At 35.7% G+C, this 20,235-nt stretch overlaps 1 protein-coding gene across 7 annotated transcripts; it reads right to left on the bottom strand.

Moving 5' to 3' along the window:
- Nucleotides 1-2,487: 2,487 nt before the first annotated feature.
- Nucleotides 2,488-18,999, bottom strand: LOC111564425 (lactase-like protein). Of its 7 annotated transcripts, none has more exons than XM_023263979.3 (14): nt 18,848-18,999; nt 18,284-18,432; nt 16,815-16,975; nt 15,497-15,584; nt 14,385-14,494; nt 14,172-14,300; nt 13,945-14,040; nt 10,801-10,855; nt 10,549-10,710; nt 8,950-9,224; nt 7,621-7,747; nt 4,192-4,391; nt 4,056-4,119; nt 2,488-2,942 (listed from the first exon to the last, which is right to left on the bottom strand). In XM_023263979.3, the coding sequence occupies exons 2-14, from the start codon at nt 18,408-18,410 to the stop codon at nt 2,827-2,829; spliced, it is 1,710 nt and encodes a 569-aa protein (XP_023119747.2). In that variant the 5' UTR covers nt 18,411-18,432; nt 18,848-18,999; the 3' UTR covers nt 2,488-2,826. The 7 variants fall into 7 exon arrangements, with proteins under 7 accessions (XP_023119747.2, XP_035801199.2, XP_054869372.1 ...); XM_035945306.2 differs by lacking the exon at nt 18,848-18,999 and adding an exon at nt 18,521-18,810; XM_055013397.1 differs by lacking the exon at nt 18,848-18,999 and adding an exon at nt 3,859-3,935 and having other exon boundaries at nt 18,284-18,810.
- Between the last annotated feature and the right edge of the window lie 1,236 nt (nt 19,000-20,235).

The following is a 20,235-nucleotide window of genomic DNA, read 5'->3' on the forward strand; positions in this document are numbered from 1 at the left end:
GCATCACAGAATAAAGGATGTTACCAAATGTCACATTACACAAGTAAAGTCACACTTATTTATGAAGCACGTTTATACCAAAACAAAGTACTTTACAGAAAAAAGACTGGTGTTAGGATTTAGTCTAACAGATTTAATATTACGGTTAGAACTCTATATTGTTATATATAACACAAATATTACCTCCAAGAAACTACAATATTGCATATATATAATACATATGAACATGACTAAATTTAATAATGCTGTTAAGACCCTACAGTATTATATATAATACAAACTACCCTGAGTAATTTGAATATTGTTACTCTACAATCTTATATATTATGTAAATTATTTATATAATACAAAATCACCTAAGAAACTACAGTGTTATTTATTTTGCAAATTTACATAAGTAAGATAAATATCATGTCTAAGACCCTAAAAAATCACAAACTCTAACAAATTACCCCGATTAATTCAAATAATAATACTCAACAGTTGTATTTATTATCGAAATTTACCTGATTAATTTAAATATTGTCTCTAAGAAACAACAATATTACATATATATAATACTAATGTACATGACTAAATCTAATATTAAGACCCTAAAGTATTATATATTCTAACAAATTACCCTGAGTAATTCAATATAGATGTTCCAATCAACAAATTCCAAGTTACCCCGGCTAATTTAAATATTAGCTCTGTTCTTATTCATAACCCTAATATTTAATTAAATATCATAGAAATTGAACAGGAATGGTGCATTTTTCTCTTTAGTGTCTTTCCTTTGGAGAATCAACCTTCTTTAACATGCACAGGCCACTTTTTCAGTGATACACTGATTCATTATAAATAATTCATAAACCCTCAGAGTTTCAGCTCATGATCCAAACTTTCTGCAAACAGGATCTTTGTCCACTGCAGTGTTGGACCAGGAGAGGTCAGTGCTCAGTTATGTTTAGTTAGTATATATATATATATATATATATATATATATATATATATATATATATATATATATATATATATATATATATATATATATATATATATATATACACTTAAAAGTGTGAAAAATTCACTATTTTCCAAATAAATATGAATTGAGGGAGCATTATAACATCTTTTAAACAACTTCATATCTTTTTTTGATATATCTACGGTGGATTTTAACACAGGGATTCTACATCTTCTCGCTAAAATATGCAAAATATCTCCGTAAAAGAGGGCTCGAGCTCTGAAGCAATATTTAGAGAGATCTGAGCCAAATTTCACAATATCTGAACATTTTCTAAGCATCTTAAAGTAAAATTTCAATTCATCTTTTAAAAACAATGGATAGCTGCCAGAAGGTGAGAAAAGAAAAAGAACGACAGACCCGAAAAGTCAGAAAGAAACCTTCTACTTTTAGAGAGAATATGCAGTTATGGGACTCCTCGTCTCCTTTTATTGTTTTTTTTGTTGAGTATATTGTGTTTTATCCATAGTCCCCCTTTTGCTTTGTGTGTTTGGCTTCATGTCAAACTTTTTAGCTGCATACAGAAGAATAACTTCAAAGAAACAATAGCTTAGATGCATATGGAAGATATCTAAATTCAAATTTTAGACTTTGAAGGGACACCATAAGAACTGTGAATAAAAGTATTTATCAAGAACCATCAACTGTTGAGTGGACTTCAGGCTGTAGAATGAAAACAGGATGCTCACTGATCATGTTATTAGGAACACCTGTGCAATCTAATGCAACCGCTACTAGTTCTCCTTTCATAATGTTCCTAATGTTTTCTAGAGTAAAAAATATTGTAATTATTAACCCTCCTCTTGTCCTCATTTACAGGCACCAAAAATATTGTTCCCTTGTCTGAAAAAAATCCAAAAAATTCGGCAAAAAATTCTCCAAATTTGTGAACATTTGCAAAATCTTCAGGAAGAAAATTCCTTAAAAATTTTATTTAAAAAAAATCCCCAAATTTGGAAAGAAAATTATTTTTTAAAAAAAGTAAATATTTTCAAAAAATGAATAAAAATCTTCCAAAAAAAATATCCTAAAAATATCTAAAGTGATTACAGCTATATCAGTAAAAGTTCTAATATTTTCTTTTAAGAACATTCAGGAATAAATCAACCAAAATCCAGTGAAATTCGCTGGATTTTGATTGATTTTTTTGTGAATGTTCTTAAAGAAAATTTTTTTTTAACATTTCTTTTGTTCCACCAAAAAATGTTCAAAAATTTCCCAGAAATGTTGAAAATGTGGAAATTTTCACTGTGAAAATATTTTTCCACATTTTCAAACTTGAAAACAGGTCAATTTGACCCGCAGGATGACATGAGGGTTAAAATACTAAAACTGTTGGGGATATATATGCTGTTAATCTTATTTCTTCACTGGAAAGCACTTTGGCTCAGTGTCAGTTGTTTGAAATGTAAAAATATGAAACTCAAATGAATGAAGAAGAGATTTTGTCAGATAAAAAAAAAACATAATCACTCACATTTACCACTTAAAAATGTCTTTTATTGAAGTTTAATTATTGATTTTACAAACTTGTTGACAGTAAACCAACTCCTCTCTGCAGGTAGCCTGAGTAGCTATGAAAATAAAGCTACATCAAAAACCACACAAGACCAGTTCTTTAAAAAATAATAATCATAATAATAATGTACCAAGCTTGAAATCATTCTTCCAGACAGGTTCTGGCTGGTTCTGACTCCTGAAAAAAAGACAGTTAAATCTACAAAAGGCTCTGGACAGGATGAGATTTACAGCTTTGGAGTGACTCTCGGGTTCATTTCTTCTGATCTGATGAGAACCAGAGGATGGTTGGTTGTTGTTCAGAGGCGTCCACGCAGCAGGAACATGAGGAAGATGGCGCTGAGGAGGATGCAGAGCGTACAGACTGTAGGAACCACGATCTCCGTCACCATCTCCATGTGGCCGATCAGCGGGTCTGCAGCACAGAAATGGAAATAAAAGTCTCGTTTTACCTCTCAGCTTCTCTGAAAATCTTCAGCTACAATATTAACCCTCGTGTCGTCCTGCAGGTCAAAAGTAACTCGTTTAAAAGTTTGAAAATGTGGAAAAAAACATATTTTCACAGTGAAACTTTTGATGTCCACATTTTCAACAGTTTTGGGAAATCTTTGAACATTTTTTGATGGACAAAAAGAAATGTTGAAAAAGTTTCTGAAGAACATTCACATAAAAATAAATAAATAAATAAATAAATAAATAAAAAATTTTTATGTGAATGTTCTTAAAGAAAATATTAGAAGTTTTACTGATATACATGTAATCACTAGATATTTTTAGGATTTTTTTGTAGAAGATTTTTATTCATTTTTAAAAAATATTTACAAGAATTTTCTTGACAAATTTAAGGGATTTTTTAAAATAAAAGTTTTAAGGGAAGCTTTGAAGGAATTATTGGAATTTTCTTCCTGAAGGTTTTGCAAATTTTCAGAAATTTGGGGATTTTTTTTGCTGGATTTTTGGATTTTTTTCAGACAAGGAAACTAGATTTTTTGGTGCCCATAAATGAAGACAGGGTTAAACACTCAGCTAATGAGAATGTTTATTGGGCAGTTTTTGTGAGGAAATTAGCTCCATAATACATAAGAAATAAATTTATATAAACAACAATTAATTCATCTGTATTTCTACAATATCACAGAAAGTCTCTAATGACTCCCAGATCTGTCATTGAAACCAATAACTTGTTTGAATTAGTGGAAACTAGCAGCTGAAAACTACTGAGCTGCTGTTCTTAATGAAACTCACCTTTCTGTAACCTGCTGCGTTTAACGTCTTTAATACTCAGAACTTGAATACATGACTTACAGGCTCTATAAATAAAGTTTTAATACCTAAACTTCATCATGCACTGGCCAAGCCTTTTGCATTGCTGCATGTTCCTGCATGTTTCCCTGGGACTGTCTTCTAGCTGGAGGGGCGAAACAAAGAAAAACCCCGTTAGAAAGACGAACAACAAGCTTCAGACCGACTCTTTCTTTGTTTGGCCCCACCGAGCTACACAGGCTGCTGCAGTGTTTCATCTACTGACCTGCAGCCAGCAGCTGGTTACTGGAGGAGCACGTCTCCACAGCTTTCCTCTTCCAGCTCTCCACCTGCAGACACCAGCAGACCCACAGTTAAGCAGCTCATTGGTCTTTAACGGGACATGTGATGTCAGAACTTACCTCTCTCTGATTGGGGAAGCCGTTAGAGCTGATGATGCGTTTGTAGTACTGGACCGAGGCCTTCGGGTATCGGGGTTTGTTCTTGTTCCTGAAGTCGACGTAGAAGAGACCGAATCTCTCCGAGTAGCCTTCATCCCACTCAAAGTTGTCCAGCAGAGACCAGGCGGTGTAGCCCTTCACGTTCACCCCATCCTTCATCGCTGGGAGTTCAAACATATTCACACAGTTAATCCTCCTGTTATCTTCATTTACAGGCACCAAAAAATATTGTTTCCTTGTCTGAAAAAAATCCAAAAATTCAGCAAAAAAATCCACAAAATTTGCTGGATTTTGGTTGATTTTTTTTTTGTGAACGTTCTTAAGAAACATTTTTAACGTTTCTATTTTTCCACCAAAAAATGTTCAAAGATTTACCAAAAATGTTGAAAATGTGGACATCAAAAGTTTCACTGTGAAAATATATTTTTTTCCACATTTTCAAACTTTGAAACTGCTCAGTTTGACCCACAGGACGACATGAGGGTTAATTATTGCCTCATATACGTGAGCATAGTGGGGCTGCAGCGTTCAGGTCCATGTTTTGGTCAATACACTCTCGTAGGACCAAATTCTGACGGGTTGGACAACTGCAGGTGTAACTTTCAGTAGTAAAACATTTTACAACAGCATCTCTCCAGGATTAAACCAGTGTTTGTGGAGAAACAGACTACCTGTGAACATCCTGTTTGCATAACTTTGAACTGAGTGAACCTAACTGTAGCCTGCTACATAACTTATTTAACTATAACCTAAATGACACCATGTCCAAGAAGCTGTCTGTTAATCCTCTGAACCCCAAAGAGTTTGCTATCTGTAAAAATGACACCATTTATCAGCCACAAACTGTAAAAGTAGAAAAAATCATCACATCTTGAATTATTCCTCTCCGACCTGCCATTCCATTGGAAAAATGATCCAAACCTAAGCTTAAAATAGTGATATTTCATCAAAATCATTTTATTCTACATGTTTAGTTTAGTTACAGTGGCTTGTTGGTTAGCACCGTCGCCTCATAGCTAGAAGATCCCCAGTTCGCGTCCTGGCTTTCCTGGGATTTTTCTGCATGGAGTCTCCATGTTCTCCCTGCTGGGTTTTCTCCAGTGATTTCAGTAGTCAGTCAGGATGTATAATCTTTATATATCTGTATACATTTTTGGGTTTATGGGTGCCCAGATAGCTCAGCTGGTTGAGCAAGTCACCCATGAATTCAGTGACCTGAGTTTGATTCCAGCTCATGACTCTTAACTGCATGCTTTGCTAGAAATAACATATTTGGGATACCCTTTTTTGCAGTGTGTGATAGACTGTTACCTGTCCAGGTGAACCTGTGATAAACTGTCCAGGTGTCCCCTGCCCTGACCCTAATGAGGATTAAATGGTGTTTAGATGATGGATGGATGGATGGATGGATGGATGAATGGATGGATGGATGGATGGATGAGTGGATGGATGAGTGGATGGATGAATGATGGATGGATGGATGATAATGGATGGATGGATGATAATGGGCGGATGGATGGATGGATGGATGGATGGATGGATGGATGAATGGATGATGATGGATGGATGGATGATGAATGGATGGATGGATGAATGGATGGATGGGTGGATGGGTGGATGGATGATGGGTGGATGATGGATGATGGATGGATGGATGGATGGATGATGGATGGATGATGATGGATGGATGATGGGTGGATGGATGATGGATGGATGGATGGATGATGGGTGGATGATGGATGGATGGATGGATGGATGGATAGATGGATGGATGGATGATGGGTGGATGATGGATGGATGGATGGATGGATGGATGGATGGATGCATGGATGGATGATGGGTGGGTGGATGATGGATGGATGGATGATGGATGGATGATGGGTGAATGGATGATGGATGGATGATGGGTGGATGGATGATGGGTGGATGATGGATGGATGGATGATAGATGGATGCATGGATGAATGGATGGATGATGGATGGATGAATGGATGGATGAATGATGGATGGATGGATGATAATGGACGGATGAATGGATGGATGATGGATGGATGATGGATGGATGATGGATGGGTGGATGGTTGATGGGTGGATGATGGGTGGATGGATGATGGATGGATGATGGATGGGTTGATGGATGATGGGTGGATGATGGATGGATGGATGATGGATGGATGAATGGATGGATGAATGATGGATGGATGGACGATAATGGACGGATGAATGGATGGACAGATGGGTGATGGATGGATGGATGGATGGATAGATGCATGGATGGATGAATGGATGGATGGGTGGATGGATGGATGGATGGATGGATGGATGGATGGATGCATGGATGGATGGATGGATGATGGGTGGATGGATGATGGATGGATGGATGGATGATGGGTGGATGATGGATGGATGGATGGATGGATGGATGGATGGATGATGGGTGGATGATGGATGGATGGATGGATGGATGGATGGATGGATGGATGCATGGATGGATGGATGGATGATGGGTGGGTGGATGATGGATGGATGGATGATGGATGGATGATGGGTGAATGGATGATGGATGGATGATGGGTGGATGGATGATGGGTGGATGATGGATGGATGGATGATAGATGGATGCATGATGAATGGATGGATGATGGATGGATGAATGGATGGATGAATGATGATGGATGGATGATAATGGACGGATGAATGGATGGATGATGGATGGATGATGGATGGATGATGGATGGGTGGATGGTTGATGGGTGGATGATGGGTGGATGGATGATGGATGGATGATGGATGGGTTGATGGATGATGGGTGGATGATGGATGGATGGATGATGGATGGATGAATGGATGGATGAATGATGGATGGATGGACGATAATGGACGGATGAATGGATGAATGGATGGACAGATGGGTGATGGATGGATGGATGGATAGATGCATGGATGGATGAATGGATGGATGGGTGGATGGATGATGGATGGATGGATGGATGGATGGATGGATGGATGGATGGATGAATGGATGGATGATGGATGGATGAATGGATGGATGAATGATGGATGGATGGATGATAATGGACGGATGAATGGATGGATGATGGATGGATGATGGATGGGTGGATGGTTGATGGGTGGATGATGGGTGGATGGATGATGGATGGATGATGGATGGATGGATGGATGGATGGATGGATGGATGGATGGATGGATGGATGGATGGATGGATGATGGGTGGATGATGGGTGGATGATGGGTGGATGGATGATGGATGGATGATGTGTGGATGGATGATGGATGGTTTTCCTCTCCAACCAATTGATTGGTTAAAGAGTTGGAATGACTTTGGTTGACTACAGCCCCCATACATAGCTGTCCGATAAATGGTTTCACCTTTGAGCATTTCATTGATGTAGTCCTTGTAGTACTGCATCCTCCAGTTGTCGCACAGGTCCGTGCACAGCATCTTCTCTGAGACGCCGTTTTCTGTCACGTAGATCATCGGGTTTCCGTACTGGGTCTGTTGGTGAGACGTCATATTACATTAGTAGATCTGTTTTTAGTTAGTTTTTTGTTTGCTTAATGTCTGTGCAGTAATGCTAATTCTAGCCATGGAATATGCTAATATATGCAAATAACACTGCTAATTTCATCTGCAGTAGATGTTCCACCCCCCTGAGAAAACTGCACTTTAGTTGATTTTTTTAATTGAAGAGAAATAAATGAACCAGAAGACCTTCTGCATCTGGTAGAGCGAGAAACAAGCCTGACTGGACTGTTGCTGAAAGCTGGAAAGACGAAATTCATGCACCTTAACCCTCGTGTCGTCCTGCGGGTCAAAACTGACCCGTTTTAAAGTTTGAAAATGTGGAAAAGAATATATATTTTCACAGTGAAACTTCTGATGTCCACATTTTCAACATTTCTGGGAAATCTTTGAACATTTTTTGGTGGAAAAAAGAAATGTTAATAAAGTTTCTGAAGAACATTCACAAAAAAAATCAACCAAAATCCAGCGAATTTCACTGGATTTTGGTTGATTTTTATGTGAATGTTCTGAAAAAAAATTACAAGTTTTATTGATATATATGGAATCACTTTAGATATTTTTAGAATTTTTTGTAAGAGTTTTACTAATTTTTTGAAAATACTGACAAGAATTTTCTTGCTGAAATTACTTTTTCAAAGTGCTTTTTGTCTCACTCCCCCTTCTTGATTTTGCATATTGTAGCTCTACTTAAAAACCTCATTAAGATCCAAATGTGCAAAAGGTAAATTCTAGCTATTTTTTAACTGGTCTTAAGATTTTGTATTTCTAGGATGTTTTTGGAAGATTTTTACTCATTTTTTGAAATTTTTTTTCAAGAATTTTCTTGCCAAATTTTGGGGATTTTTAAAGAAATAAAACTAAGGGAAACTTTTAAGGAATTATTGGAGTTTTCTTCCTGAAAATTTTGCAAATTTTCAGAAATTTGGGGAATTTTTTTTGCTGAACTTTTGGATTTTTTCAGACAAGGAAACAAAATTTTTTGGTGCCTGTAAATGAGGACAACAGGAGAGTTAAATCACAGCAGTTTGTTCCATTTGAGTGCAGTCTGTGCATCGGCTGATTTTATTTGCTTTAGTAGTTGACATGACATTTGTCCTGTAATTTGTGCACGTTGCATTAGTTCTACTCTGGTTACTAAACCTAAAGAGTTCATTTTCAGGTCTCAGATTTACCTTGACGAAGTTCAACAAGCGTCTGAAGCCCCATGGAACGGAGTAGAGCCACTCAGATCCAGGATCCGGCCACTGGGGATCGACCAGTTCGGCCAGGTCTCGGTCAGCGAAGTAGCTGTCTCCCACGCCTGAAGGGTAGTTCTTCTGGGTGACGTATCGGGTGGTGAAGTGTCCAAGGCCCAGGAAGTCGCAGGTACCTTTGATGTAACTTTTCTCCTGAGGCGAGAAGACGGGAAGTCGAGAAGCTCCAAGGCCCTGCTGGCCACTTTTCCTGCCTGGAGGTGGAGGTTCAGGACGGTTAGTAGAGAAATAAACGTATCAGCAGTATCAGATAAGGTCACTCACAAGTTCTAATAATGAATAAATAAATAAATAATAATAAAGTTCACAAAGACAGAAACTCCAACTTTCAGAGGAGGTTTTGAGGATGAAAAAGGTTCTCAAACCATCTTTGAAGAAATGATTTCAAGATGTCACGTTATTTTTATTCAGAGTTCCTGAATGTGACAATACAATGAAAAATTTCAACTCTCAAAACAAGAAAAAAAGACTTGTTTCATGGAAATTTTATCTTGAAATAGGTGAAAAAATCTGCCAATAGAACAAGTGAAAAATGGCTTGGTAAGATTTCTTGAAATAAGATATGATATTTATTATATTGAGATCTTAAAATTAGCTGGGAAAACTTATTTTAATCTCTATTTTACCAGGATTGTCAAACTTAGGTGTCTTAAAATAAGCCAGATATGCTAAAAAAAATGGCAGTTGTCACTCAAAAATAGATTTTTGTTTTCATGTAACCTCGTAATTTGAGATGTCTTAAACTTATTTTGAGTTTTCTTGTAAAATTCAACTTAAAACAAGATGATTTCAAGATTGATTTACTTAACAAGATATTTGAGATGCATTGTCTTAACCCTCCTGTTGTCTTCATTTATGAGCACCAAAACATATCAGCAAAAAAATTCCCCAAATTCCTAAAAATTTGCAAAAATCAACCAAAATTCAGCAAATTTCACTGGACTTTGGTTGATTTTTTTTTTAATGTCCTTAAAGGAAATATTAGAAGTTTTACTGATATGTATGGAATCACTTTAGATATTTTTAGGATATTTTTTGAAGATTTTTGCAAATTTTTTGAAAATATTTCCAAGAATTTTCTTGCCGAAGAAAAAATTTGGGAGGATTTTTTTTTTTTTTTTAAATAAAACTTTTAGGGAATTATTGGAATTTTCTTCCTGATGGTTTTGCAAATTCTCAGAAATTTGGGGAATTTTTTACTGAATTTTTGGATTTTTTTCAGACAAGGAAACAATATTTGTTGGTGCTGGTAAATGAAGACAACAGGATGGGTAAAATATTGAAAGAGTAAATTCACTTTTAAAGGCATTTTTAATGAAAAACTTCTTGGTATATGTTTTTAAAATCTGCCTAGCTACTGATGACGCGTTCTACAGTCGCTGTGATTCGTCCAGGCCAATAAAATCCATTCAGTTGTCTGATTGTGGAACAGTCGGAGCTAAAGTCTGACAGTTTAACGCCTCAGAAATGCCATCAGTTTTAAGCAGATTTTTCAGGTGCAGTTTCACCTCCACGTACCTACGTAATCTTTCATGACCTGTGGATAATCTCCGTGGAAGACGGGCGCGGCGAACCAGCCCATGTAGAACTGGATGTACCTCTCTGCTGCCTCGATGTCTCTCTGGTTGGAGATGTCCACCGGTTCCCCCCAGTCGGCCGTCAGAGAGATGCCGACGAGGCCTGGACACAAACAACAACTTTAATGATTCACCCAAACACAGCAACCAAAAAACAACCAGAGAAACCAGAAAGTCCTGCTGTCTCTTCCACCTTTCTGTTTGCTTCTCCACTGCATGTCGTACGTGTGCCAGACTTTAGCGTGGGCCTGTTGGAAAGACAGAAAGACGACAAAATAAAACACTTTACCTGACATTAACTTCCAAAAGATGCCAGTAAAATCTGCTGTTAGTGTGAAGACGAACGACTGGAGAACATCAAACTACCAATAATAGCTGGAACTGATCGAGTTAACCCTCCTGTTGTCCTCATTTACAGGCACCAAAAAATATTGTTTCCTTGTCTGAAAAAATAAAAAATAAAAAAATTCCATAAATTTCTGAAAATTTGCAAAACCTTCAGGAACGAAATTCCAATAATTACTTAAAATTTTCCCTTGAAAGTTTTATTTAAAAAAAAAAAAAAAAATCCCCAAATTTGGAAAGAAAATTTTTGTAAATATTTTCAACAAATGAGTAAAAATCTTCCAAAAAATTCTAAAAATATCTAAAGTGATTCCATATATGTCAGTAAAATTTCTAATTTTTAAAAAATATTTATTTTCTACTATTTTTCACATAAAAATCAACCAAAATCCAGTGAAATTTGCTGGATTTTGGTTGATTTTTATGTGAATGTTCTTAAGAAACATTTTTAACATTTCTTTTTTTTCCACCAAAAGATGTTCAGAGATTTCCCCAAAATGTTGAAAATGTGGACATCAGAAGTTTCACTGTGAAAATATATTTGTTTTCGCCACATTTTCAAACATTAAAATGGGTTAATTTTGACCCGCAGGACGACACGGGGGTTAACAAAAGCTCATTATTACTCATGAAACCGTTCACTTAGCATCTCATCAACATTTAGCCAGTCTAAACTGGGAACTGCCTCTCATCAACACCAGTGGAAACTGGGAATTTAAAGGTCAGAGATTAGGTTTAGCTTGAACAGTGGTTGGGAAACAAACAGGATGGTTCATTTCCTTTGATGCACCAATTAGTTCCTTTTCTATATATATTAGTTTGTGGTCTGTTCTATTTTGTTCAGTTCTATGTTACCTTTATGATGTGGTGAGCAGCTCTGTAGGCTCCGGTTCTATTCTATTCTATTCTATTCTATTCTATTCTATTCTATTCTATTCTATTCTATTCTATGTTACCTTGATGATGTGGTGAGCAGCTCTGTAGGCTCCGGTTCTATTCTATTCTATTCTATTCTATTCTATTCTATTCTATTCTATTCTATTCTATTCTATTCTATTCTATTCTATTCTATGTTACCTTGATGATGTGGTGAGCAGCTCTGTAGGCTCTGGTTCTATTCTATTCTATTCTATTCTATTCTATTCTATTCTATGTTACCTTGATGATGTGGTGAGCAGCTCTGTAGGCTCCGGTTCTATTCTATTCTATTCTATTCTATTCTATTCTATTCTATTCTATTCTATTCTATTCTATTCTATGTTACCTTGATGATGTGGTGAGCAGCTCTGTAGGCTCTGGTTCTATTCTATTCTATTCTATTCTATTCTATTCTATTCTATTCTATTCTATTCTATTCTATGTTACCTTGATGATGTGGTGAGCAGCTCTGTAGGCTCTGGTTCTATTCTATTCTATTCTATTCTATTCTATTCTATTCTATTCTATTCTATGTTACCTTGATGATGTGGTGAGCAGCTCTGTAGGCTCCGGTTCTATTCTATTCTATTCTATTCTATTCTATTCTATTCTATTCTATTCTATTCTATTCTATTCTATGTTACCTTGATGATGTGGTGAGCAGCTCTGTAGGCTCTGGTTCTATTCTATTCTATTCTATTCTATTCTATTCTATTCTATTCTATTCTATTCTATTCTATTCTATTCTATGTTACCTTGATGATGTGGTGAGCAGCTCTGTAGGCTCCGGTTCTATTCTATTCTATTCTATTCTATTCTATTCTATTCTATGTTACCTTGATGATGTGGTGAGCAGCTCTGTAGGCTCCGGTTCTATTCTATTCTATTCTATTCTATTCTATTCTATTCTATTCTATTCTATTCTATTCTATTCTATTCTATTCTATTCTATTCTATGTTACCTTGATGATGTGGTGAGCAGCTCTGTAGGCTCCGGTTCTATTCTATTCTATTCTATTCTATTCTATTCTATTCTATTCTATGTTACCTTGATGATGTGGTGAGCAGCTCTGTAGGCTCCGGTTCTATTCTATTCTATTCTATTCTATTCTATTCTATTCTATTCTATTCTATTCTATTCTATTCTATTCTATTCTATTCTATTCTATTCTATGTTAACTTGATGATGTGGTGAGCAGCTCTGTAGGCTCTGGTTCTATTCTATTCTATTCTATTCTATTCTATGTTACCTTGATGATGTGGTGAGCAGCTCTGTAGGCTCTGGTTCTATTCTATTCTATTCTATTCTATTCTATTCTATTCTATGTTACCTTGATGATGTGGTGAGCAGCTCTGTAGGCACCGGTTCTATTCTATTCTATTCTATTCTATTCTATTCTATTCTATTCTATTCTATTCTATGTTACCTTGATGATGTGGTGAGCAGCTCTGTAGGCTCTGGTTCTATTCTATTCTATTCTATTCTATTCTATTCTATTCTATTCTATTCTATGTTACCTTGATGATGTGGTGAGCAGCTCTGTAGGCTCCGGTTCTATTCTATTCTATTCTATTCTATTCTATTCTATTCTATTCTATTCTATTCTATTCTATTCTATGTTACCTTGATGATGTGGTGAGCAGCTCTGTAGGCTCCGGTTCTATTCTATTCTATTCTATTCTATTCTATTCTATTCTATTCTATTCTATTCTATGTTACCTTGATGATGTGGTGAGCAGCTCTGTAGGCTCTGGTTCTATTCTATTCTATTCTATTCTATTCTATTCTATTCTATTCTATTCTATGTTACCTTGATGATGTGGTGAGCAGCTCTGTAGGCTCCGGTTCTATTCTATTCTATTCTATTCTATTCTATTCTATTCTATTCTATTCTATTCTATTCTATGTTACCTTGATGATGTGGTGAGCAGCTCTGTAGGCTCCGGTTCTATTCTATTCTATTCTATTCTATTCTATTCTATTCTATTCTATTCTATGTTACCTTGATGATGTGGTGAGCAGCTCTGTAGGCTCTGGTTCTATTCTATTCTATTCTATTCTATTCTATGTTACCTTGATGATGTGGTGAGCAGCTCTGTAGGCTCCGGTTCCTCTCAGCCTCATTCCAGGAGCATGTTCTCCTGTTTCATATCCCTCCACAGCGATGGACTGAAAATATAAAATAAAAACTCACATCATGATCCTCAGTCATCCACAGACACAGAGTTTTTATCCACAGACACAGAGTGTTTTATTGAAATCTGACGTACCAAGGGGTGTTTTTATTAAAGATGACGTACCCAGGGGTTGTTGAAGGTGATCCAGTACTTGACTCTGTTTCCAAACCGTTCGAAGCACAGGTTGGCGAAGTCGTTGAAGTAGTTGACCATACTGACGTTCTGCCAGCCGCCATATTTATCCTGCAGCACCTGGAGGAAACACAGTGTGGAATATAACTCTGATGAACCCACAGATCAGCTCCTAGACAGCAGAAACACACCTGGAGCTCTCACCTGAGGCAAGTCCCAGTGGTACAGAGTCACTATGGGGGTGATCTTATTGTCCAGCAGCATGTTGATCAGGTCGTCGTAGTATTTGATGCCTTTCTCGTTGATGTGTTCACCTGTAGGAGTTACCCATGATAAAATAACAATAATAATAGATTAGAGCAAATTAGATTCAACTGCAAAAGCAGCAGTAAAGTGCATAATTTACAGTCTGTTACAGAATAAACAAAATAGAATGTGATCAAACCCACTAATATATGAATGTACAGATGTGGATATGATATAAACTAGATGGGATAAATCATAATGAATAAGAAATAAAAAGTATAAACACTATAAATAGTACGTATGGATAAACTGTATGAGTAACGCTGTAAACCATAATTAGGCAATTAGAGTTCCAAAATGATTACTGTTATGAAGATTTTTACATTAATTTAGAATTTTTCTGGTCTTTAAATGTCAAAAATGCTGTCAAGACCAAACAAAGACGCCAAATTCCCATTTAAAAGGTCAATCCAGTGTATTTTTGACTCTTTGAATGACTTGAAGTTTTAAAATTAGTTGTCAGTAAATTGTAGTGGAATTTACTAATTAAACAGCATTATAATATTTACCTAATGGAAAGTGATATTTCAGCACAAAATACTTACATATATAAAATCAAAAATAAAATGACTGGAAACGTTCCCATAATGTTACCTAAGATGATTTTAAGTTTTATTCTAATGTTTAAAGACATTTTGAAGGATATTTATCATTTTAAATAATGCTTCTATAATGTTAAAAGTGCAGTAACATGACAAACTGCAGCATTCAGAAGAAGTCTGGAGGATGTTGTCAACATTCTCAAATAAAAAACCCTAAAAACCAAATGTTTTCTAGTTATTAGACGACTTTTAAAAAAAATACTTCCTGTAATATAACATCCTAACGAAGGTAGGACATTTTAACACAATATTCTTTCCTATGTTTTAGGGATGTTCTTGAGATAACACATTGCAAAACATTCTCACAACGTCCCTTAATGTTACAACGATGACACAGAAAGAACGTTCTGAATGCAGTCTTCAGTGCCACTAGAACCATTTTCTAGAATAAACAGATCCTCTGCTCACTCTTCAGTCCGCCTGGTAAAAGCCTCGGCCAGGAGATGGAGAACCGGTAATGATTCAGCTTCATGTCCTTCATCAGGTTGATGTCATCCTTAAAGACAAACATTATTTTAAATTTCTGCATCGTTCCGAGATAAATCAGAAACAAACTCATCTTCAGCTGTGAGACTGGCATTAATATAACAGAGATCCACATTTTCAGAGTTAAAAATATGAGGAAATTTATCAAAAATAGTACAGAAGACAACTGGAATATCTCTGAGCAGCTCACCTATGAATATCTACTCATTTATTTGGTGCAAACAGCGTCTCGCTCCGTGGAGCTTTTGTCTCCCCCTAGTGGCAGTGAGAGTAATTACACAACTACAGTGAGGGAAAACTCTTCCTTATAGCTTCTTATAGTTTCTTCTTCTACTGTAAAATACAGAGACGTTTCCCTGGAGGTGATGGTTTAACCCTCCTGTTGTCCTGCGGGTCAAAATTAACCCAATTTAAAGTTTAAAAATATGGAAAAAAAATTATTTTCACAGTGAAACTTCTGATGTCCACATTTTCAACATTTTTGGGAAATCTTTGAACATTTTTTGGTGGAAAAAAGAAATGTAAAAATGTTTCTTAACTCACTGGATTTGTCATTCATTTAATGGTATCTTCACTGAAAAACAAATAGATTTTGTTTGAAAAAATAAAGACATTTCTAAGAATGATAGTGTAATAAAATACAGTCAAATACAGTAAAAAATTAGTAAAAAAATTAGAAAAAATATTTTAAAAATACTGTAGAAATATAGTAAAAATACAGAAAAAATATAGAAAAAAATAAATAAAGTTTTACTGATATATATGGAATCGCTTTCGACATTTTTAGAATTTTTTGGGAGATTTTTACTCATTTAAAAAAAATATTTACAAGAATTTTCTTGCCAAATTTGGGGGATTTTTTTCCAAATAAAATTTTTGAGGGAAATTTTTAAGGAATTATTGGAATTTTCTTCCTGAAGGTTTTGCAAATTTTCAGAAATTTGGGGAATTTTTTTCAGACAAGGAAACAATATTTTTTGGTGCCCATAAATGAGGACAACAGGAGGGTTAACTGACGCTCTGTAAACATGCATGGCATTCATGTTATGTTAAAAAAAATCCCATAGTTCAGCTTTAATAATAAATAATAAATTTACACTTTAAAAAGGGTCAAATAGATATTATGAGGATGAGAGAATTTGGTTTGCTGTGACGAATATAGAAATATATAGGATCTTAAAGTTTATCCAGCTGTTTGGGTGTGACGGTGGAGTGTTGAGGGCTTTTCTCAGCTCATCACCTTGAATTTGTAATAACCTTCACATGAAGCATCTCCTGTGTCGTTATATAATATTTTCCCCTTTTTGTGGGCAAATGCGTCCCAGATGCTCATTCCTTTTCCATCTATGTTCCAGGCTCCTTCAGTCTGATAGGCAGAGCTGCCAGCTCCCCAAGAGAAGCCTGCAGAGGAACAAAGACACCAATTAATCCACAATGGAAAAAGGTGGTCTAAATCAGGGGAGTCAAACTCATCTTAGTCCAGGTTCCACATTCAGCCCAGTTTGATCTCCAGTGGACCAGACCAGTAAAGTCACAGCATATGAAACAATAAATAACAACAAATCCAATATTTTCCTTTGTTTTAGTGCAAAAAAGTACGTTCTTGAAATGTTCACATTTAACCCTCATGTCGTCCTGCGGGTCAGAATTCATCTGTTTTAAAGTTTGAAAATGTGGAAAAAATATATATTTTCACAGTGAAACTTCTGATGTCCACATTTTTGGGAAATCTTTGTAAAAAATGTTTCTTAAGAACATTGACAGAAAAACCATCAAAATCCAGTGAATTTAGCTGGATTTTGGTTGATTTTTTTAATGAAAAAATCATATAAAAATCTCGTAAAAAATATAGCAAAAATACAGTAAAAATATAGTAAAAATACATTGAAAAAAATAGTAAAAAATAGAGTCAATATAGAAAAAAATTGTAAAAATACAGTAACAAATATAGTAAAAACTGCAATAAAAATCTTGTAAAACTAAAAAAATATAGTAAGAATATATTAAAAATACAGTAAAAAAATAGAGTAAAAATCTAATAGAACAGTAAAAATATTGTAAATATACAATCAAAATATAGCAAATATACAGTAAAAATATAAAAATAATACAGTAAAAATACACTAAAATATATACCACTGTTCTAAAGTCTGGGTTCATCCAGACAATTCCATGTTTTCCATGAAAACTCCCACTTTTATCCATGTGCTAAAATAGCTGCACAAGGGTTTTCTAATCATCAATGAGCCTTTCAACACCATTAGCTAACACAATGTAGCATTAGAACACAGGAGTGATGGTTGCTGGAAATGTTCCTCTGTACCTCTATGGAGATATTCCATTAAAAATCAGCTGTTTCCAGCTACAGTAGTCATTTACCACATTAACAATGTCTACACTGGATTTATCATTCATTTAATGGTATCTTCATTAAAAAATTCTTTTCTTTCAGAAATAAGGACATTTGAATGGTAGTGCATGCATATATGTGTGTCTATTTTTTGGATGTTTTTATTTTCTGATGCTTCCTACAGGTTTGCATTAAATCCTTTGCTGCTGTAACTCTGCTAGTTTCCCTGCTTTGTCTTAAAAGCTCCAGAACAGCCAATAAATGGACTTTTTGACGATGGAACTGAATTTAGCTTCAAAAAGCCGATCTGAGAGGATGTTTTTCCACTGATTCAGGCAGTTTGTCGTCATGTTTCCTACCGGTTGGGAAGGTGCCGTAGTAGAAAGACGTCCTGTCGTTCCTGGTCCAGTCAAAGTCCTCGCTGGTTGAAACACACAGCACCAGTGCAAACACATGGTACAACCTCAGGATTCCCCACTGCAGCATCGTGATCTGTCTTCACTTACACCTGCAGAGCAAACAGCCAGGTGAGATCATCGCAGATTACTAATAAAACCACTGCAGTCTGCCTGCTGCCGGTCCATCCAAAGACTCACGCTCAGGTGTCAGGTGTCCACAGAGTAAAATCATCCTAATTCACCCCCAACCAAACCTCAGGATCATTAGTTAAAAATCCACTGAAATGTCAGAGAAGCTTCATTTCAACCAGCTGTAGGACACACTGACACAGAACGCTATGAGAGACAGAAAATAAGCCAACTTGTCCAGCACGGTGAGGAGGAGCGACATTTCAAGCTTCTCTTTTTAGATTTCAAAAAGAATCAGTGGGTTTTAAAGTCCTTGTGTGAAGCCTGTGTGCTGTTTCTTTCCCTACAGCTTCTGTCTCAGCCTCAGCCTCACCAGAACCACATATAATGTCTGACCTGCTGCATTTGTCTCCGCTGGAACCTGCTCCAAAGTGCAAGAAGCATCGCCAAGCTTCTGGTTAATGCTCAGCGGTGTCACCGGCCGGTCTGCTGCCAGCCCACAAAAAAACAAAACACAGCGAAGCATCCAGGACATTTTTTTCTGCCATTCATCAGCCCACATGCAGCTCGGTCAATAGCCTCCATTTGGAAGCAGCGGAGTGTGAGGATAAATCTGCTGGGGCAAACAGATCTTTTGGAAAAAGGAGGGGTTTTGACACTGTAAGCAGAAGTTAACCCTCCTGTTGTCTTCATTTATGGCCACCAAAAAATATAGTTTCCTTGTCTGAAGAAAATGTAAAAATTCAGCAAAAAATTCCTCAAACTTCTGAAAATTTGTGAAACCTTCAGGAAGAAAATTCCAAAAATTCGTTAAAAGTTTCCCTTAAAAGTTTGATTTTAAATAAATCCCCCAAATTTGGCAAGAAAATTCTTGTAAATGTTTTCAAAAAATGAGTAAAAATCTTCCAAAAAAAATCCTAAAAATATTTAAAGTGATTCCATATATATCAGTAAAAGTTCCAATATTTTTTTCCCGACTATAAGTTCCAACATTCGGGGAAAAAAATCCAGTGAATTTCGCTGGATTTTGGTTGATTTTTTTTGTGAATGTTATGAAGGAACATTTTTAACATTTCTTTTTTTCCCACCAAAAAATGTTCAAAGATTTCACAAAAATGTTGAAAACGTGGACATCAGAAGTTTCACTGTGAAAATATAGTTTTTTCTTTAAATTTGCAAAACCTTCAGGAAGAAATACCAATAACTCCTTAAAAGTTTCGCTTAAAAGTTTTCTTAAAAAAATAAATAAATAAATGAAATCATGCAAATTTGGCAAAAAAAATTCTTGTAAATATTTTCAAAAAATGAGTAAAAATCTTTCAAAAAAACTCTAAATATATCTAAAGTGATTCCATATATATGAGTAAAACTTCTAATATTTTCTTTAAGAAGTTTCACTGTGAAAATATATTTTTTCTCCCACATTTTCAAAGTTTAAAACGGGTCAATTTTGACCCGCAGGACGACACGAGGGTTAATGTTAGTGAGCAGGTTGGTCTCACTGCTGGTGGCTTTAGACTGTATTTATGTGAAAACAGAGCAGAGAATATCAGGAACTATCAGAACTACATCAACCCCGGGTCTGTTTGGATTCAGAATTCAGCAAATACGTTGAGGAACCAGCTCACATTTATTTTATTATTTGGGACCCAAACATGAGATTTATTGAGATGCGTTTTGAATTATCATCACTTTTTATGTTCAGTTTTCATTTTATGTGCATGAAGTTTATATTTTAGATAAACATATAATTATTCATAATGGCCTTTAACCCTCCTGTTGTC

Source organism: Amphiprion ocellaris, chromosome 1 (assembly GCF_022539595.1).
Source record: "Amphiprion ocellaris isolate individual 3 ecotype Okinawa chromosome 1, ASM2253959v1, whole genome shotgun sequence".
Taxonomy (NCBI): domain Eukaryota; kingdom Metazoa; phylum Chordata; class Actinopteri; family Pomacentridae; genus Amphiprion; species Amphiprion ocellaris.